Source organism: Ammospiza caudacuta, chromosome 7, assembly GCF_027887145.1.
Source record: "Ammospiza caudacuta isolate bAmmCau1 chromosome 7, bAmmCau1.pri, whole genome shotgun sequence".
NCBI lineage: Eukaryota > Metazoa > Chordata > Aves > Passeriformes > Passerellidae > Ammospiza > Ammospiza caudacuta.
In genome coordinates this window covers 22,209,947-22,228,363 of record NC_080599.1, presented here as the reverse complement: position 1 = coordinate 22,228,363, position 18,417 = coordinate 22,209,947, and the positions used below count along the sequence as shown (strand labels likewise).

General features: G+C 41.1%; 1 protein-coding gene across 2 annotated transcripts in view; it reads right to left on the bottom strand.

Moving 5' to 3' along the window:
- COP1 (COP1 E3 ubiquitin ligase) overlaps positions 1–18,417 on the bottom strand; it is a 124,654-nt gene that overhangs the window by 64,740 nt on the left and 41,497 nt on the right. For both annotated transcript variants that reach the window (XM_058808441.1, XM_058808442.1), the window contains exon 12: positions 6,930–7,073. In XM_058808441.1, coding sequence (XP_058664424.1) covers positions 6,930–7,073 — 144 coding nt within the window. The remainder of the gene's footprint in view (positions 1–6,929; positions 7,074–18,417) is intronic.

Below are 18,417 nucleotides of genomic sequence, written 5' to 3'. Positions count from 1 at the left end.
CAGAGGTAAGAAAATTTGTAATACTTGTTCACCAATTTCTGGACCATCTGGCAAAGAAGCATGCCAGTAGGTATCAAGTGTGATGCACAGAGCAGAAGCTGAGCTGACAGATCCCATTCATGCAGGTCCTCGAGCAGCTCTGACACGGATAACTGGATCATGGGAGCCTTGGGGCCAAGTTTTAACCAACAATACAAACCAGAAGTCCACAATTCTGTAACTTCTTAGTACTGCTTTGATCAGAGCAGCTACACATTGAAATATGATACAGATACATGGATACTGAATTAGGATTGCTGAATTCTGGTTCCACTATACCCTTCAATCCTGTTTTCCTTAATAATTTACACACAGAAGAGGAAAAATCCTTTTCCTTTCTCATGGTAGTTAAACATTTATTTTTCCATTACTTAAGTAACAGTAAGGAGCATTGGCATTCTCCTCCTGACTACACTGAAACTTAACAGCATTCCTTGGTTTTTAAACTTTACATTCAGAAACTTAAAATTTTATTTACCCAATATAAGTCATCATTTTTAACCACCAGCTGCTAAGATGATGGTTGCAGTGATACAGCTCATGCAATGGTTTCCCTGGCTTTACCTCTTCCATGATTTGTCATTAATGAGAAGATGTTAAGTCAAGTATCCCTAACCCTTGTAGGCATGAGAGCTGTCCACAAATGCACCATCAAGGAGCCATCATTATTTCAGTTCTACTTCCATTAGGTTCCCACACAGAAAAGCAGGTCTTGACAGCCTATGATTCACTAGAAGCCTTATTCCAAGAAGCTTAGTGACTCCCCGAGTTCCAAATGGAGCTGGCAGGCACTGCCCACCAGTTCCATGCGGTGAAGGTTGCAGCAGCCCAGAGTTAACCACATCTGACACCTGGAGTCATGTTTCCAGCTGGAGCAGTCTCTGATGGAAGCAAAAGCAGCTCAGAGCCCTAGAGTTCCACCACACTGAGCTGGGGCTGGGAACAGTCTCCAGCCGCTGGCAGGGAGGTAGAAACCAGACCACAGGACACCTTTATCCGTCCAAACCTGTCCTCCCAACCAGATTAACTCCTCTCAAGTCAGGGCTTCAAGGAGCTTAAGGAAGAAAGGAAATGATCTGTGAGTGAAGCCATCATGTACAAGCAGAAAGAATACAACCCAGAGCCATATCTTAAAAAGCCATCTCCTATCTGGATGGCTTTGAGAGGACATCAGACAACACCAGCAAGTGAAAAGGCTGCTAGATGAAAGCTGATGTGCTGGTGACACTTTGGATACTTAGAGGATGAATATTCTCTTCATACTCAGGTGGAACAATCGCATAACCACATCTTGTCAAAAAAAAAATCACCCCAGACAATGAAAATTAAGAATTACTAAGTAGGTAGAAAGATGTAAAGGACAAGAGTTTAACAGTTCTGTTTGAGATGTGATAGATTTACAATACTTCACTGATGGTACAAATGGAGAAAAACATGGTTTCTGTGCCCAAAAGCATTTTCATTAGTTCTGGCACAGCAAAGATCCCACTGCAGCATGATGGTGTTAAACAAGGGGTTAACATTCATTTGGAAAGCATTTATAGACAGACTTAGAGGGGAAAACAGGAACTGACAGGTGAAAAATGGTTAGGGATTTGCAGCCACTAAGTGGTTCAATTAACACCCTCTAAGTCACACACACCATAAATCTTTCATTTTTAAGTAATATGATTAAAAGATCATAGTAAGACAAAATCAACTCTGTTCCAGCTCTCTGCCTTAATTCTGCCCTCATCCCCACCCAACTTTCTTTACAAAGTCTGAAACTAGAGCTTTTCCTTTAACATTCCAATACCTAAGCTTCTTTCTAATTTAAATTCTCCAAATTAACCTTTGTAGAGGGCAATTTAGGGTTAGATCAGCTAGAGGGGAACTCCCTTTGCAGGTAGGCTGTCCTTTCATAGAAATCACAGAATGCTTTGGGGTAGAAAAAAACTTAAATGTCCCCTCATTCCATTCCTCTGCCAGGGGCAGGAACTCCTTCCACCATCCCAGGTTGCTCCAAGCCCTGTCCAACCTGGCTTTGGACACTTCCAGGGATGGGGCAGCCACAGCTTCTCTGACAACCCGAGTTGTACCACCCTCTGAGCAGACAGCTTCCTAACACAACCTAAACCTCTCCTCTTTCAGCTTAAAACCATTCCCCCCTTGTCCTATCATTCTCTGCACCTCTAAAAGTCACTCTGTAAGAAGTCCTTTGGTTGTATCCTCTGGCATCTGTGACAATCCACACCAGGAAGAAGGCTGTCCTGGACCTGGGATGTGTTTCTCTTCCATATGGCTTTCCTGGGACCTGCAGAGGGCTGAGAACTCTCTGCCACATTCCCCTTAAGGGAGCCACTGATCTTTCTTCCATGCCCAACACAGGCAATTTTGCTGAAGCTTTAAAGACATCTATTTTTTTGGGTTCCCTTGAGATGCCATCATGGGTAACAAACTCAAAAAAGGCATAGCGGAGCAAGCTGGAGAAGGGCAAAGGAAAGTCAAAGGTGATATGAACCAAAAATGCAGCTTACACAGTCCTCAGATTAACTATCAAGCTCCTAGAAATTAATAAAAATAACCTTTTGTAAACAACCTTTAGATGGTCTGCAGCCACATCCAGAAGAAACTGAAGTATGAAGGCTCTGAGATATTATATAAAAATCACTACCTAGGGCTGAGAGAATGTATAATTCACTGGACTAAAAGGCATTGTGTGATGCCATCTTTTATTTTAAGTACGGTAGCTGTATTTTTTTCCCCAGTTTTTGCTTTGTTCTTTAATCCAGAGAGAGTGTGATAGTCACACCCCAGAGATTTATCTTATCAGAAGTTGTGATAGCTTTCCTTTCTAGGGGATTAAGCTGGAGCAACTGTAGTTGAAAGCTAATCACCAACCTCAGAAAAACCCTCCTAACCTCAGCATCTGATCCAGCCACAGAAATCCTGACCCTGTAGAGATTCATGTGCATCCTTCATTTTATTCAGACACACAAGTGGGCCAGCTCAGTTAGTGTTGTCAGTTATGCTGATCTTTCTTTCATGAGACAGTATTTTTATGGCTAATATGTCTCAAATCCAGCTCAAGCTACCCAGTGTCAACCACTCCTCTGGCAGTGAGAGCTAAATCAAGTTAAAGCTTTTAATAAGGCACAAACTCCTGTGGTGTGATCTGCTTCTGAGCACCAAGTGCTTCAGACCCACTCTGTCACCATGAGCCAGCTGATGACTGGTAGTTTTAGGACTGAAATGTTTTTAAGAGCATGATCTACTACTGCAAAGGACATCCACATGAATAACAACACGAAACAAATACTTCAGAGACATATGGAATTATATTACTGTGATGAATGTTTTAAAATAAACCCCTTTTTTCCTAATCAATTCAAAGAAAACCTCTGCTATGGTTAAAAACAAATACTTCTGGAGAAAAATTTCATCTTCTTGCAAAGTGAATTAGTGATTCCAAAAACCTGAATTAATGCAAGTTGAAGACATATTTCCTTATAACCTGTTTATTGTCAAACATCCTCTGCATTGGAAATACAGGCACCCAACACAACCAGCTCATACCATTCCAAATTGCAGAGTCTACAATGAAAAAGACAATATGACAAGTTTTTGCTTAATTTAAAGTTAATAGCAAGAAGTGGCTGCCATTTTCAAAGCTGACAGCAATACACCCATGAAGCACTATTAGGATATAGCAATCACATATTTGATTTATTGACACCAAAAAATGAAAACTGTAAAATATTAGCAGCCTCCTAAAAAAGAAAGAATACTGATGCCTTGCTTTTACTGCAATTGACTAAACAGATGCAGCTGATTTTGGAGGTTTGTGGCAACATCTATCACTGAAGTACAGATGCTGCAAACACACGGTGGTGAGCATGCAGAATACTAAACACAGATTTCAAAAGCATGTTTACCTAACCACACTCACACATCATCTGCTGTAGATTAACAAGGCCTAAAGCCAATTTTTTACCTGAATGCTAGATCTCCTTTTTTTTCTCCCCCTGTGACCTATGGCAAAACAACAAATGTGCCTCTTGAATAAATCAGAGCAGAGCTGTGGCTTGCTGCTAGCCATTCCTCTTTGTCCTTTCCCATCTCCTGCACGGGGGGAGCTGCAGATTAGTGCCTGCCATAGCTAGGGACACAGCAAGTCATAATTAGCTCACAGGGTGCTGTTTATAGCTACTACACAATGCCAGGATTTGTTTCTTGTACTGAAGCTATGAATCTGTAAATGGGATTTTTATGAGGATTTATGTGTCATCTTGTGTTTTTCCTGGAAGCTTATGCCACTGTTGTTCCCAGGGGATGTGATGCACATTTACCAGAAACCCAACACACCGACTTCCTCCCCGCTCTTCAAAATAGGGATAAGAAGGCTTAGCAGATGATGAAAAAGAATGTATTTAAGAAGCAGGTGGGTGTAAAAAAAGGGGGTTGGAAAAGAGGAAGAGACTCAGCTACAGCTGGTACCAGGGCTCTGCTCCAGGAAAGCCTACAATCAATTACTGCTGGCACGAAGCTCAAGCTTTCAGCAGGCACCCAGCTGGCACATGGCAGAGCAGGGCTGGGCTGGCACCAGCCCCGGCACGGGCTTCCCTTCCCGCAGCTGCTCTGGGCCAGACTTGCTCTTGGCCAGACACAAGTCCTCACAAATGCTGTCACCTGTCTGCTTTTATAAAAGCCCATCAGAGCCTCTGCTCCTCTGAAAGCTGAGTCACCAACATCATCGCTAATGATTTATGTTCCGGCATCATTGCTCTGAACAAGGTTAACCAGGATCAATTTAACCAGGAGAGACATGTCACCAAATCCCATCTGCACACAGACCCCTGCATCTCTGCCAAGAAGAAAAATACCACCTATTTGCTAGAGCAGAAATATGTTTGTCTTTGATAACAGAAGGGGCACTCACAGGTAAAGTCTCCTGGAGAAGCTGCACTTTCACCCAAATTAAGATCAACAGCTTTAAACTGAGGCTTTTTACAAAGAGCAGGCTCCACTTATTTAGATTTTTCTATTACAATATGGGCACATTTTCAGCACACTGCAATATTCCATAATGAAATTGCAGCCTTCATCTCTAACTTCTCCCTCAAGCTATGCCACTTCAGAAAAGCAAGCAATTATGCTGCTTGACGCTGCAGCAGTGAGCCCCGGCACCGGTGACTGGCAGCACAGCTAATGGATATAGCAAGGATGCCTCTGACTGACAGACCAACTTTATTTGTCAAAGCCAAAAGCACCTACCTGCCAAAGGAAGCCTGATATAATTGGAGGAGGTTGATGGGGAAAAAACCCCCACCATTTATTTCTTCAAAAGAATGAGAGAAACTAGGGCAAGAAAATGAGAGAGGACCCAAACCCCCTCTGCTGAGGAAGAGGGTCAGGGGACAGTACATTTAGCATTGTCATATACACATAAAATATATACGTGCATGAAATTTGAGAATGAGAAAAATCTTGAAAGCAAGCAGCATCCTGGCTGGAGCACAAAGCCAACATGAGTAACACCAGAGAAAGCCCTAATGTGACCCTCCTCAGTGGCAGCTGTGGGGGAAGGGGAATTAACAACTCTCAGGGTAGCTCCCCTGTCAAAACTGAAACTGCAAGTTTGGTATTTCTTGGACAACTTGAAACAAATTCCAAACACATATTGCTTTTCTCCTTCTAATTAAGCAAAAGGTATTAATAGACTGCGAGATGGTTCTCCTACTATTCTGCTCATCTCTCCACAAAAATGAAGCTGAATGGTGCAAACTCAGGTAAAAATGCAGAATATTTCACCAGCCCAGCCAAACACAAGCTCCATAATCAGTACAGCATATCAATACAAACCACTCAGGCTGCTTTTACCCACTGTGAAATCTAGTCCCAGGGTCAGCTGCATTTACATCTTTCCCTTCATAAAATACTGTTATGTAATTCCTGGGAACAATGAGCACAAGCAACACAGGAATGACTGAGCTATCTTTAGAAATGTGTCAGCTACAAAACAAAGCGTGACTTTTACGCTCTAAAATAGGCTCACAAACATTCTTAATTTTGTTGCACAACATTTTGTTTTCATGGAAGCTGGACTGTTACATAAATTTATTACTTGCACTTTCACGGGTGCTTTACTGCTTTTAAAATGTAGAGTAACAAATAAAAACAAATTATTGCAACAGAGATGCTGGAGACTTGTATTATAATACTGAATGGGTTTGATTGCCTCTATTATTTACTTCTGAGGTTTAAGAGATTTTTTGAATTAGAATTTTAAAGTTATTTAGCTGGATTCTTTCAGTTGAGTTTCTAACATGGTGGTCTATATTTCATTGGTTTAATACATCTAAAGGGATAAAAAAATGGATTCACAGTAATGATAGCACAGAAGCAAAAAAAATCAAGAAAGGTCCTTTCTCAGGAGCTTTATATTATGAGGCCCAGCAGAACAGTACTTCAGGCAGACAAAAATTCCCAGGTAGAAGATGCCAGTGAGGAACATTTCCTGAGAACTAGCAACCTCTCAGAAGAACAGAAAGGATCTGGTCAATGAAGAGAACATGAAGAATCAGTAACTGTTAAGAAGAACTAGGTACAGAGGTTACCTTGGACAAGCTATGACTTTACCTGGAACATGTATCCACCACTTTGAGCAGGTATCCAACAGCATTTGCAAGTTTACTTCCCTGTTGCCTTTTCTCCTCCAGATATGTGGGCTTTGTTCATCAAGCCTTGGATGAACCCAGTAAACACAAGTAACAGTGCCTGTGCCACCCAATCTCCATCAGTGCCTGCATTCCTCCTTTCCTCTCCAATTCCCATAGAGAAAGCAGAACAATTGCTACACAAACAATCAAGTGGAAAAGGCACTCTGAGTTCAAATATAAATCAATGCCTACCTGATTTTGGAATTACAGGTCATTTCATTCTCAGGGTAGTGAATATCCACTGCATCCTGAATGACTGTACCATACTCATAGACTTTAATCTTCTTTGTCACTCCAGCGATGGCAAAGTAGTCACAGTCTCGGTCGAACTCAATACTGAGAAACAAAAATATAGGTTGAGAATTCTGTAAAAATACCCCACATACTTACCAGGAGGATATTTTACCTCCTAAACATCCTGGTATGGCAGAGTTGAAAATCACAGTTTGCAGTGTGGACCTACCCAGTTCAGAACACCCTGGTCAGATCTGGCACACACCCCAACAGTGTGGAGTTCTTGCTCTAAGCATTGTTCCCTAATCCATCCCCCAACAACACACACAGCTCCATTTTTGTGGCAACACAATCACCCTCCACAGCCAGGGTATTTGTTCACATGCTCTGGAGGTTTTTCAGTCCAGCCACACCATCTACACTGCATGGTACCCAAAGGTCAAAGCCAAGAGCTTGTCCTGGAAACATGCTTAACATTCCATGGCATGACTGCCCATTGATTCCTCCTGTGTACAACAGCTTCAGGAACTTTTAAAGTACTAATACAGAGCAAAGCAGCATTTGTGAAAAAAAAAACCCTTCTAAATTCCCTGGGTAACCACAGGGGGTTGAAATCAGATCATCAGTACTGTAAAAACAACTATGACTTCCATTTAGGGTTGCTTGTGCAAACAGAGGCACCTTCTTTCTTGACCTGCAGGGCAAGTTTGTAATAAATATCAATGAAGCTGGAAGTAAAAGCAGTCAACTTATAACAAAGTTAAGCTGCAAATGAGAAAAGCCTGAGGTTGTAGCGAAACACATCTAAGAGAAAGGCAGGCAACAGGTTACAAACAGCTAATGTCATTCCTACCTTCACAGCTTGGAAGGGCTTGAGAGAAATCTGCTAGACATCCAGCAGCTGGGGAAGTAATCCTACTTCCCAGGAGCTTCTGCTTTCCTGCAGCCCATGGCACTGCTGGCAGGGCAGGTGCACATACACCTGTCTCCTCTGAGGGCATCAGCCTCAATGAGACACTCCCCAGAAAGGGTGGGAGCAGCATTTGCCCTCACTCAGGAGGTTTCTATGGTCAGTAACCAGCTGTCCCCAAGTCTTCTGATTAAGCAATCAGTCTACTGTTTAGACAGGTCTCTTTTGGAGTTCTTCATTTAAATCCCTGCTGTCTTTATCACTTTGGTTTTTTCCCCCTTAAGAATCCAGAGCGTTTATGAACCACAGAGGAAGTTCTTAATGGCAGCAGGAAAAACTGAATTTACACTAATTCCACATTCAAAATCCTGAGAGTAGGGGCATTTAAGGTACCCCTCTACAATTAGAAGGCATTAAACCAATTACAAGAAGAGAAAAGGCTCTTCAGGCTGCCCCCATTGCTGTAACAGCATGAGCTTTCCGCTCCTCACAGAGCTGAGGAGTCAAAGGCAATGCAATGTTTCCAAGGGAAGATAAATTTAAACACCAACAGAATTTTCAAGTCCTTGCAAAGGAGATATTATCAAGTTATTTTTAAACTATGGAGAGAAAAGACTGTTGATATGCAGTCTGTGGCTTTAAAATAATTCAATGAAGCAGCTTGAAACTTGGCCATTTAACTCAGGCACCCAAACTTCTCCCAGGAGTGGCAGGAGATGGCCCCACTCACAAGTGACTGCTAGAAAACCTAATCAGGTGCAGCCTGCAGAATCATGAGCCTCCAAAATGCAGGGAGGAACATGCTTATGGCTGGGGAATTAAACAGGCATGCAGGCATCTATTTAAATAAAATGGGAGAGGGAAAGAAGTCACCTAAGCATCCAGGCTGCTCTCCCCACTCCCCAGATCTGCACTAATCTAAATCACTTTTTATACACACAGGATGAAAATACCATTCAGGTCTATCTTGTTTTGTCAGCTCACCCTATTCTGTGGAAGAACTTTATAATCAAAGCCTCTATAACAATACAAAGGATTTACTTGTACCACAATCTTAATTGAACTACTGTCTCTTCTCCTGTTCTCTGCCCTGTGGATTCAGGTAAAGCACAACTAAAGTGATGGCAGTGATTCATCTGCCTGGATTCAATTTAAACCCTCAGCCTTCTGCTGAAGAAAGAAAAAGAATGCATTACAATGTCTGGTAAAAAGCCAAGTTATTAGAGCAGAATAGAACCTCTCTCATTTGGGTTGGGTTTGCTTCTCTAGTATTAATTCATTTTTTTTTTTTAATAGAGACATGCTGTAGACAAAACAAATTAGTGTTTAAAGAGGCCCATAAAAGTTAACACATCATTAAAAAAATAAAAAGCCTTAAGTAATAGAATTGTCAGACCTGTGACCTTCAAACAGCATCAAAGACACTGCAGGGAGAAAAAGAATGCAGAAATAAACAACTACAGTGCAGACCAACACACACCTGCACCTTGGCCTCCCATCACCTGTGCTCAGTCCTGGAACAGCCAGTGTTCTCTCTTTCTGCCAGTCAGCTTTTCAACAGTGATTTACAAATAAAAATAGGAACAATCTAACTACCTAATCAAGTGCATTCTCCATAGAGAACTGTTCCTAGTACTTGCAAAGCTCTGCTTACACCTGGACTAAACAGCATTAGGACAAACAGCCTACCTGCACAGCAACCATCATTTTAATGCTTTTTCTTGCAAGTCTTTTAAATACACTTAGTATTATACAAGCCTTATTTGCATTTAACTGGCTCGTGGGTGCTCCTGTCACCTGCTGCCTGAAGTCTTTGTGTCAATGTAAGCTCTTGCTTATCTATATGAAAATTCACTGGAGAATTGAAGTTTTGTTTTGTCTTGTCAAAAGACTCAAAAGAGCCAGCTCAGAAATACAACATTCCGTTTTGCAGGTGATACATTTCCACAGTCCTAGTGAATTCCTCATTAGCACAATAACAACATGCAATAGAATAACAGGAAATAATTAAAACCTCCAGTGAAATTACCTTCTGGACCAGCAGTGGTCCTTGCTCCTCAAAGATGTACTTGTTAAAAGCAGTTATCAACTGCTCCTTTTTGTTCAACCTATTTTTAAACTCCACATTTCTGACCAACCAAGACTAAGCAAATTTCTATAAGGAATCTTTTGGGGACATATGAACTGCTGGATATTTGAAAGAGCTTTATGAACATGCCACAGAATTACTTACAGAAATCAGATTGAAAGGATCTGACAGTTTTGTTTTAGGGAAAATAGAAGAGAGACATCTCTCATTCCCAAATCACTGCTTTCTTTCTCTTAAGAAGTTGACAACCAACATCTTATGGAAATATCACTAAGGGCTGCTAGAAAGTAAGCACATCCTCAAGGGTTCTGGTTTCTCCACTGCTTATCTTAATTCCCAATCTGTGAGATTATAAATCAACTGCTTTATTTTAATGGTAAAGCCTGTGACCTTGGAGAACACTCATAGCTAACAAATAGAATTATGAAATAAATTGCTTCTGAAACATGCCTGGAAGCCTGCTTTGGTGTTGAGGATAGAGCAGCAGGGAAAGAGTAAAGAAGGAGTATTTAGCAGCTCTGCCATTGTGTAAAGCCTTAGTACATTTGCATCCTGCTGGTGTGTGCAGTTGTTCTCCACATCCCCGGAGGATGAGCTGGAGTTAGGGAATGCATACAGATGGGCAACTAAATTGATTAAAGGAATAGAGCAGCTGCCTCCCCAAAAGGGTTATGAGCAAGGCAACAGCAAGACTGGTGTTCAACAAGTCACACTACAGCTAGGAGGTACTGGCCAGAAGATTTGATCTGGAACAGAGGAGGGTTTCCTCCCTCCCAGTTACACTTTTTAAGAAGCACACACATGTTTCAGGTAGTAACTCCTGACAACAGCAATCCATGTACAGCTGGTTCACACTAGATATCAACAGGGATGCACTATACCCACTGTTTGAAAACAGGAGAAGGCAGGGAGAAGGCATCGAAGTGCATTTGCCTTTAATGCACCACCAGTTAAAGGTAAAGGTCTTCAGCCCACTGCCCCTCTCCCCTTCACATACACAGCCTACAATTGCCACTGTAACCAAAAATGCCTCAGCCCTGACTCCTTACCAAGATCTGTGAATGTAGGAGTTGCCATTTTTACAAAGTAGATGATTCAGTCCCTCTCATGGAGCTGTATATATCTATATAGATATATAAATAGAGACACACACACAGACATACTGTCCTCTCTGGATATACCAAAGGCTTTCAATTCTGTTTCTCCCCAGCCTAGTGCTGTTTCTATTTCTGTATCTCTAACATCAACTCCTATCTTGCTGTGGAATCCCATATTTAATGACAACATGAATATATTGTTGGGACTTAATTGGTGAGAAGAATGAGAGATGTCAGAAGCAGTTTTCATCCTTCACTTTTATTTCCTTAAAGTCTTTCTTACTCTGTGCTTCCACTGCATGGCCTCCTCCAAGGGGTGTCCTGTCACTCCTAACAATCCCAAGCCTGGCTGTCTTTTTCCAATGCTCATTTTGAGGCACCAAAGCCAAAGATTAGATATTTAGGTTACAATCCAACACTGTGGGCACCACTGTAGGCTGTTAAGCACCTGGGGCCAATACAGAAATCAGTATTAATATCACACACTTGAGAGACTGCTTACAACAGACTGATATTTTAAGTAATTAAGGAAGGTAATTAGTGTCACTAAGTATGCACTACTAGCATACTAACATGTTTTTTTAAAAACAAAGCTATATTCAGGCATAGGAAGCTGCAGTAAAGCACTCAGACTTTGTGTTCTATCAGCTCAAAGCCTACATTTTGTCACACACAAAAACCAAAGCTACTGAAACAAAGGATATGAAGTTTCAGTACCAAAAGCTTGTTCTGCTAAAGCTGTGAGTGGATGAAATAAACCACTGAGGTTTTTCTCTATAATAAAGCAGCAGTTCCATTAGTTACTCCTTACTCCAGAGCACCACCACCTAAGTAAGGTCACTGCTTTTATTTCTGAGTCCTTAATCTGTGTCACAGGGACAAGGACAGACCACCACTGCAGAACATATTTCTTGATTCAAACTCCCAGGCTGCCAGATATTTTCTAAAATATAAACTGAGCAAGCATGTCATGATCCCAGACAGGTAGCTGCTATCTCTAGTCAGAAAGGACCACTTAAACCTCAATTCTCTGTAAACTGTTATTTGGATAGATAAGTTAAATGCATAAATGAGATTATCACTCAAAGTCATTCTATCAGACAGCAAACACTTTTATCCTGAAGAATCACATTACCTTAGGTTAGATGTGACCCCTAGATCACCAGAAATTTGCCAGATTTGTCCTCTGATCAAGGTGAAGTCATCTTAGCTACTCTCAGTGGATCAGATTCAGGTCTAATGGATGTCTAATAAAAACCATGGGACAGAGGACCCTAAGCTATTTCAGACTGATGCCATTCTTTGGAGTTGCTTGGAATATCCCAGCTCCAGTGGCTCCATTGAATGTAGCCAAGGTACCCTTCCCACCTCCTCTCCTCCTCCAGGCTCCGAACATCCAATGAGAATGTTACCCTTAATCAAACCCCTATATGAACCACAAAAACCAGAGACTGGAAAGTCAGCTGTGTGTGTTAATTAACTTTCCCCCACCATCAGGGAAACAGGCTGGGAAGGCTGCTGCATTAGCCCAGCAAAGCCTGCACTGCACAGGGAAGGACAGTCCTGAGCTCTGGGCTCCCTTGGAAAGACATCATTGCACAGCCATGCTGCAGTCCCACTGTCAGGATCTCTCTTACAGGCACAGTAGCCTGGAGGGCTGTTCTGCTCTGTTTGAAGAAAGGCATAAAAAGGTACTACATTAACAAAGTAATGTCATTAGACCTAGTTCCAGGCCCACTTCTTGCTTATAAAAATCCTTTTAAGTGTAATGAAATGCCAGCAGTTCTAACAGAGACCACTTCATAATACTCCTGTTCCATAAAGAGCTTGTTTAAAGGAGAATATTAAACCTGAATCGAGGAGATTTGGTGGGCTCAGATCCATCTCACAGCTCAGAAATCAAACCCAACAGAGTGACTTTTATGCTTTGTCATCTCTAGATAAAACGGAGTCGTTCTTTTTTCAAACCCAATGAGAGCATATAGTGCGGTGAGATTAATTGGGCTTCTTGCATTAGCTCAGTTTTCAGAACTATGCTCCTCTCTACTTTGCAAAGAAGTTACCATTAACCTAATCTCCTCTAAATACAACCCAAAATATCCCAGAAAGCCATAGCAGAGTCCCAGTCTTGGCTGTAAGATTATAGCTAGAGACAGCCTCTTCGGCTGCATTAGGTTTTTTCCCATACATGCATTAGGGGAACTTGGCTTAATTAACACTAATGATGAGAAAACCTATAGGGAACTGCTGAATTCTGCAAGCCACCAAAAAAAAGCATATTGATAAAATGCCACTTTACTGCTGGGCGATGCTCTTCTGCTTGTTGAAGAGAAGATGACAACAATGCCAGGGTTTCTATGCCAGATCCACAGAAGTACAATGAGCTGCTGCAAACAACTACCCTGCAACTTAATGAAGATTAGATTCAGTTTTTCCACAAACACCATTTTAAATAATTTCCTGGAGCAGGGGAAATTTAACTAAAAATGCCAACAGTTAAACGCAGAGCGTTCCTTATGACACTATTTAAAATTCAAGCCAAATGATCAGTCTGCCTGCTGCAGTATTTTGGGTAACCTATATCTGTATTTGAAACCCAGGAGGTACCATTTCACCCAGCTGGGCTGGTACACAGTGGGTTATGAACAGCTGGCAGCAGGCACAGCAGAGTCAACATTTTCAAACTTTAAGGTGGAAAAGGTTACAGCTATCCAAACATTCTCATCTGCCTTCAAGTTTGGGAAGTGTTTCCAGTACAGAATCACTGAATGGATAAGGCTGGAAGCCACCACAGTGGGTCATCTGGTGCCACCTCCCTTCTCCAGCAGGATCACCCCAGAGCACATGGCACAGCCTTGCATCCAGATGGTTCTGGAATATCTCAGGAGACTCCACGCCCTGTCTGGGCAATCTGCCAGTGCACCATCACTGCACAGGAAAGAAGTTCCTCATGTTCAGCTGGAACAGAACATAGCAGCCTCTACCCAAGCTGAGGTTTTAGAGAGGAAACCCTGCTCCACAACAGCCTGTAAGATAGTCTGAACAAAAGCATCATCTTATCATTAAGTAGGAAGGAATTCAGTTGTAGCAAGTACTGAAGTGCCTTCTAGATATAAAACTTGTTTCCAAGCCACCTTTTTGTTACTACACCAACAAGGATTTTGTTTCTTTAAAACTGAGCACAGCAACAGCTGACAGAGCTGATGAGGCAGGGGAACAAACAGATCTGAAAGAGAATTCTCCATCAATACTCGGACTTTAAACAATGCACTCTGTCTGTAGGCTCCTGTTAATGCTTCCTCCATGATTTGGCAGCAGCAGCTGTTTGTCTCCAGCTGACCACACTGCCAGAGGTCCCATTTCACAGGACAAATCACCACCCCAAGCCTCTGCCTTTTCCTGACACTGCCACCAGTCCTCCAGCCAGACACCCTGCAGAGAATCAGGAGGGACAGCTGGAGACAGTAACCTCTTTAGACAACCCAGCTCAATCCAACAGGCACCAGCCTTCCTAAATACCAAATCCATACACCACATATGAGCCTTTCCCAAGCAGCCAGAGGATGGGCTTGGGCAATTAACTGCAATGTTCCCATTGCCTGGTAATGACAGAACAAGGTTAAAGCATCATTTGAAGCATTTCTCATCCAGCTGAAAAAACTGTTTAATGAGATTTGTTTTGATGGCACTTTGAATCTTATTTCATCAGTATTTTGAATGCTATCCTTTTTTTACTTTTTCTAAAGAATGATTTATGTATACCCTTAATTCCACAGTCTCACAGAGAAGTTCTTCTGACTTCACTTACACAAATGTATGCACACACTTTATATAATCCCATGAAAACAAACATCACTTCATAGCTTATTCTGTGTTATTTATTACCTTATTCTATGAAACAACTATGCAGCACATAAATCCCAAACATGCCTCAGAAACTGTATTTATTAATGGAAACGATGATATATTAATAATCATGAGCTCAAGCCTCTTCTCCAGGCTGAGCTGCTTGTAAGGTTTATTCTCAGAATCGTTTAAGCCCACACCACATATCTTTGACGCTTTAAGACACTCTTATTATACTGCTCAACTACCCACCATTTAACAGGCTAATGTCTCTAGTTGGCCAGGAACAAACAAAAAAAATCCAAAGGTATGCTAATACTTTTCAGATCATTAGCTCTTCAAAAAATTCAGGCATTTACAACAAATATGGCTAGAAAATTAAAAGAATACTGTAATAAGATACAGAAATCCATGTTCTATTAATAAGAGGTTTGTGTCTTTACGCAGAAAAAAGAATTCACTGTATCAACACTCAATGCCAAATGAAAGCTATAAAATTGGGGGGGATTAAATGAAATCCATCTTTGACTTTTACAAACACTCAGAATGTGAACTGTATGTGCAAGATGCTGGAACCACAGTTTTTGTGGCTTGCCCATCCAGTTCTTGAGGCCAAGACACCACTGCTGCCTGATGACATCCATTACCACATTAACATCACCAGGAATGGAAGGGCAGCTACCTCCAGCCTCACTGAAAAGACTTTCATCCTGAGCAATCAAAAGGGGTGGATACAATGATGCAAGGAAATTTTCATATGTTAAAGATGCCATTTTGGTTTTTGCTTTTTTTTCTATATGCTTTTTTCTCTGTATTCTTTGCACACATATTTGTAGCTCTGGAGACTATTGTATTATTGGCTAGTTTTCCCAGTAATTTTCCATGCCCACTCCATAGGCAGAAAGATAAAACAAATTCCAGGGCCCCAATACTATCTTGATTCTTCCTGGTTACCAAGGTTGAGAAGAATTCTTCAAGACACATTTTCATAAAGTACAGCTAGTACCAAGGTGGGGTGGTCCAGAGAAGGAGCTTGACCTGGAGGGGAATTGCATCACCACTTGCCCTCCTAATTGATGTTTTTTTGTCAATTTTGCTCATTTGCTAAACTGTATTTCACCCCATGTCGACAGGCTTTTGTGGATATTCTCCATGACAGCCTCTGAAGGCCTCAAAATAAAGATCCACTTTTATATTACCTTCTATCCTATATTGAAAGCATGTGTTGTTTCATTTCTAGGTTGAAAAAGGCATCAGTACCATCCTCCTACCTGAATACTGATTTCTCAAAGTACACTTCTGACACTACAGCATCCATTGTGAGTTCCTGCACTTTCAGGAAACCTCTCTTCAAAAGAAAAGCAGTCTTAAATCCAATAAATACAACCCTCTTGAAATTGTAAAGAGTGATCATAAGGTTTGTAGAAGTGAAATACCCTTTGCACTACACATGTTCAAGCCACACACAGAGTTCCTCCTTAAATTCTTCTCAAAACTAAGGGCAGAGGAAGATGCTCAGTAGAAAGTGAGGGCAAAATGTACAATTTCTAATGCTCTGGTCATGTACCTTTATCACAAGTACAGTCCCCAAGACTCTGAGGTCTCTAGCCCAATAACCTGGTCAGAGCAGAGGCAGCTCTGATCACGCCAGGTTACTCAGGGCTTTCTTCAGCCTGTTCTTGAATGAATCTGAGGATGGAGCTCTCATCCCTTTGAGAATCCTACTCCAAAACTGGATTATCCCATGCTGCAGGCAGTGACTGCTACATGGCAAAGCATGGAAACACCTTGCATAAACTGCATATTGATTTTTTAAGATATTGAAAGAAAAAAAGAAAAAACCTGAAGAGCAATCACTATTTAAAACATTTTGTTTATAAGCCAGTTCCCAAATGAATCAAAAGATTGCTCAATACTTTTAACAGATCATTTATGACAATTCATAAAGTTGAAATTCAACTAAAAATTCTCATCTAATTGTCTGCAGATGAAGACAGGTTTCAAGTACTAAGAGAGCTTAATGAGAAAAAGATTTTTCCTACTGCCAAATTGTCTGAAATTAGTAGGAAAAAGATTAGGTTCCACTGGCAGCCATGCCACTTCATTCATTAACCTCCCAATTTCAAGTTAAGTTTTAGCTCTTATGTTGATGAAAGAAAAAACTTCTCTCTGCAGCATCACTGTGGTCACCAGAAGGTTTACTTTGCAGGTCAAGACTGGAGATAAAAGCAAATAAGCTCTTTTCTGGTGTCAGTCCTTGGTACCAGCAGCCCATCCTGGGACTTGGAGGGCTGTGTTCCAGGGCAGTGTCCCTGAACTCTGAATTCAGAGATCAGCACTGACCCCTGCATAACCCTTTGGCTGGGTACAAGTCACATTTAGCTTCTGCTCAAGGGACCCAGACCACAATCATGTACTAGGAAATTTATCAGTTCAGCACTCCAGAGAAAGATGGGAAAGTAAGGAAAGGCTCTGTGCTTTACTCAGCTCTAATTAAACAAAAATCCCATTTCAGCCCCAGACAATGCATGATCTAAAACCCAGAACTTCAGATGAAGGAAAGTAAGAGAGCCACAGGAGAAGCACAAACCTCAAGTAAGTTTAGGGAATTATACTTCAAGTTTCCTTGGTAATTCTGCAATTTAGGTTACCTTACCCAAACATTTCTCACTCCCTTCTACTTTTGGGAATAGTTCAAATAAGACAGATTTGTCCAGCTTTGAGCTGCCACTTGTAAATACGAGTCCATTTTAAAAATGGTTTATTTAATAGGCTATAAGTAAAAATCCAGCCTTCCTCATTTCTTAAGGAGCAGCATCTACTACACTAAAACATAATCCTGTTTCCATTTCATTAATTTAATTTTACCTGCAAGAAGCATTGCTGGTCACAAACTTTAATAAAATGGCTCATCTAATCCTAGGCAGCCCAAGCATTAAAAAAAAAAAAAAGGCTTGTTATGGTGGATTCAGAATTAAAAAGTATCTTGTTAAAGTCTGGATCTGAGAATTTATATGGACAAATAATTACAGTCCAAAGTAAAAAGGGCAACAGAAAAATTAAACAGTTCAATGAATACATTAAAAACTCACTCATAATGGATTTTTTTCTTTTAAGCTCACCTTTGAAGAAAGAATTTCAGGTCATATTACTGAAAGGCTGAACACAAACAAATATGCCATCTTGAAACAGATCTTGAAACAGAAAGTCATACTGTTTGGATGCTAAGAGATAGCTCTTCACATCTCATTCATTACTTAGAAGCAATGGAACAATGAGCAAGCAATGGAAAAAATATAATGGACACCAAAGGTAAGATGCAGTTTTTGAACACTGGATCAAGATTCAACCAAGGCTTCTCCATCCAAAACTTCAAGTTGTTTATTTGCCTCTATGTAAATCACTGAGCCTTTAGATAGTGATAGAGCCTTTAGATTTAGATAGTTAGTGTCACCTATCCAAAACCTTTTAAATGTCACTTTAAGATCTTTCAGAGAAATAGTA